General features: G+C 68.5%; 1 protein-coding gene across 1 annotated transcript in view; it reads right to left on the bottom strand.

Annotated features, from left to right (window-relative positions):
- LOC104287513 (AP-3 complex subunit sigma-2-like) overlaps window positions 1-203 on the bottom strand; it is a 7,453-nt gene that overhangs the window by 5,788 nt on the left and 1,462 nt on the right. The window contains exon 2 of the mRNA XM_009886229.1: window positions 63-154. Within this exon, the coding sequence (XP_009884531.1) occupies window positions 63-154 (92 nt within the window). The remainder of the gene's footprint in view (window positions 1-62; window positions 155-203) is intronic.

The raw sequence follows: 203 nt of genomic DNA, 5'->3' as shown, positions 1-203 counted from the left end.
CTGCCCCAGCCCTGGGGACAGCCCTGCAGGGCCCCCCCGGCGCAGGACGGGCAGCGGGTTACCTGCCGCACTCCAGGAAATTGCAGATGTGGTCGTCCCGCTTCAGCACCAGGTGGAAAGTCTCTCGGATGATCTGCTGCTGGACCTCCTCCGCCTGCAAGGAGACGAGGGCAAGCGCCCATGGGTGCGCGGCCTGGGAGACC

This window comes from Charadrius vociferus, unplaced genomic scaffold (assembly GCF_000708025.1).
Source record: "Charadrius vociferus isolate BGI_N301 unplaced genomic scaffold, ASM70802v2 scaffold2715, whole genome shotgun sequence".
Taxonomy (NCBI): domain Eukaryota; kingdom Metazoa; phylum Chordata; class Aves; order Charadriiformes; family Charadriidae; genus Charadrius; species Charadrius vociferus.
Note: the sequence above shows the minus strand (reverse complement) of the source record. Positions and strands in the feature narration are given on the sequence as shown.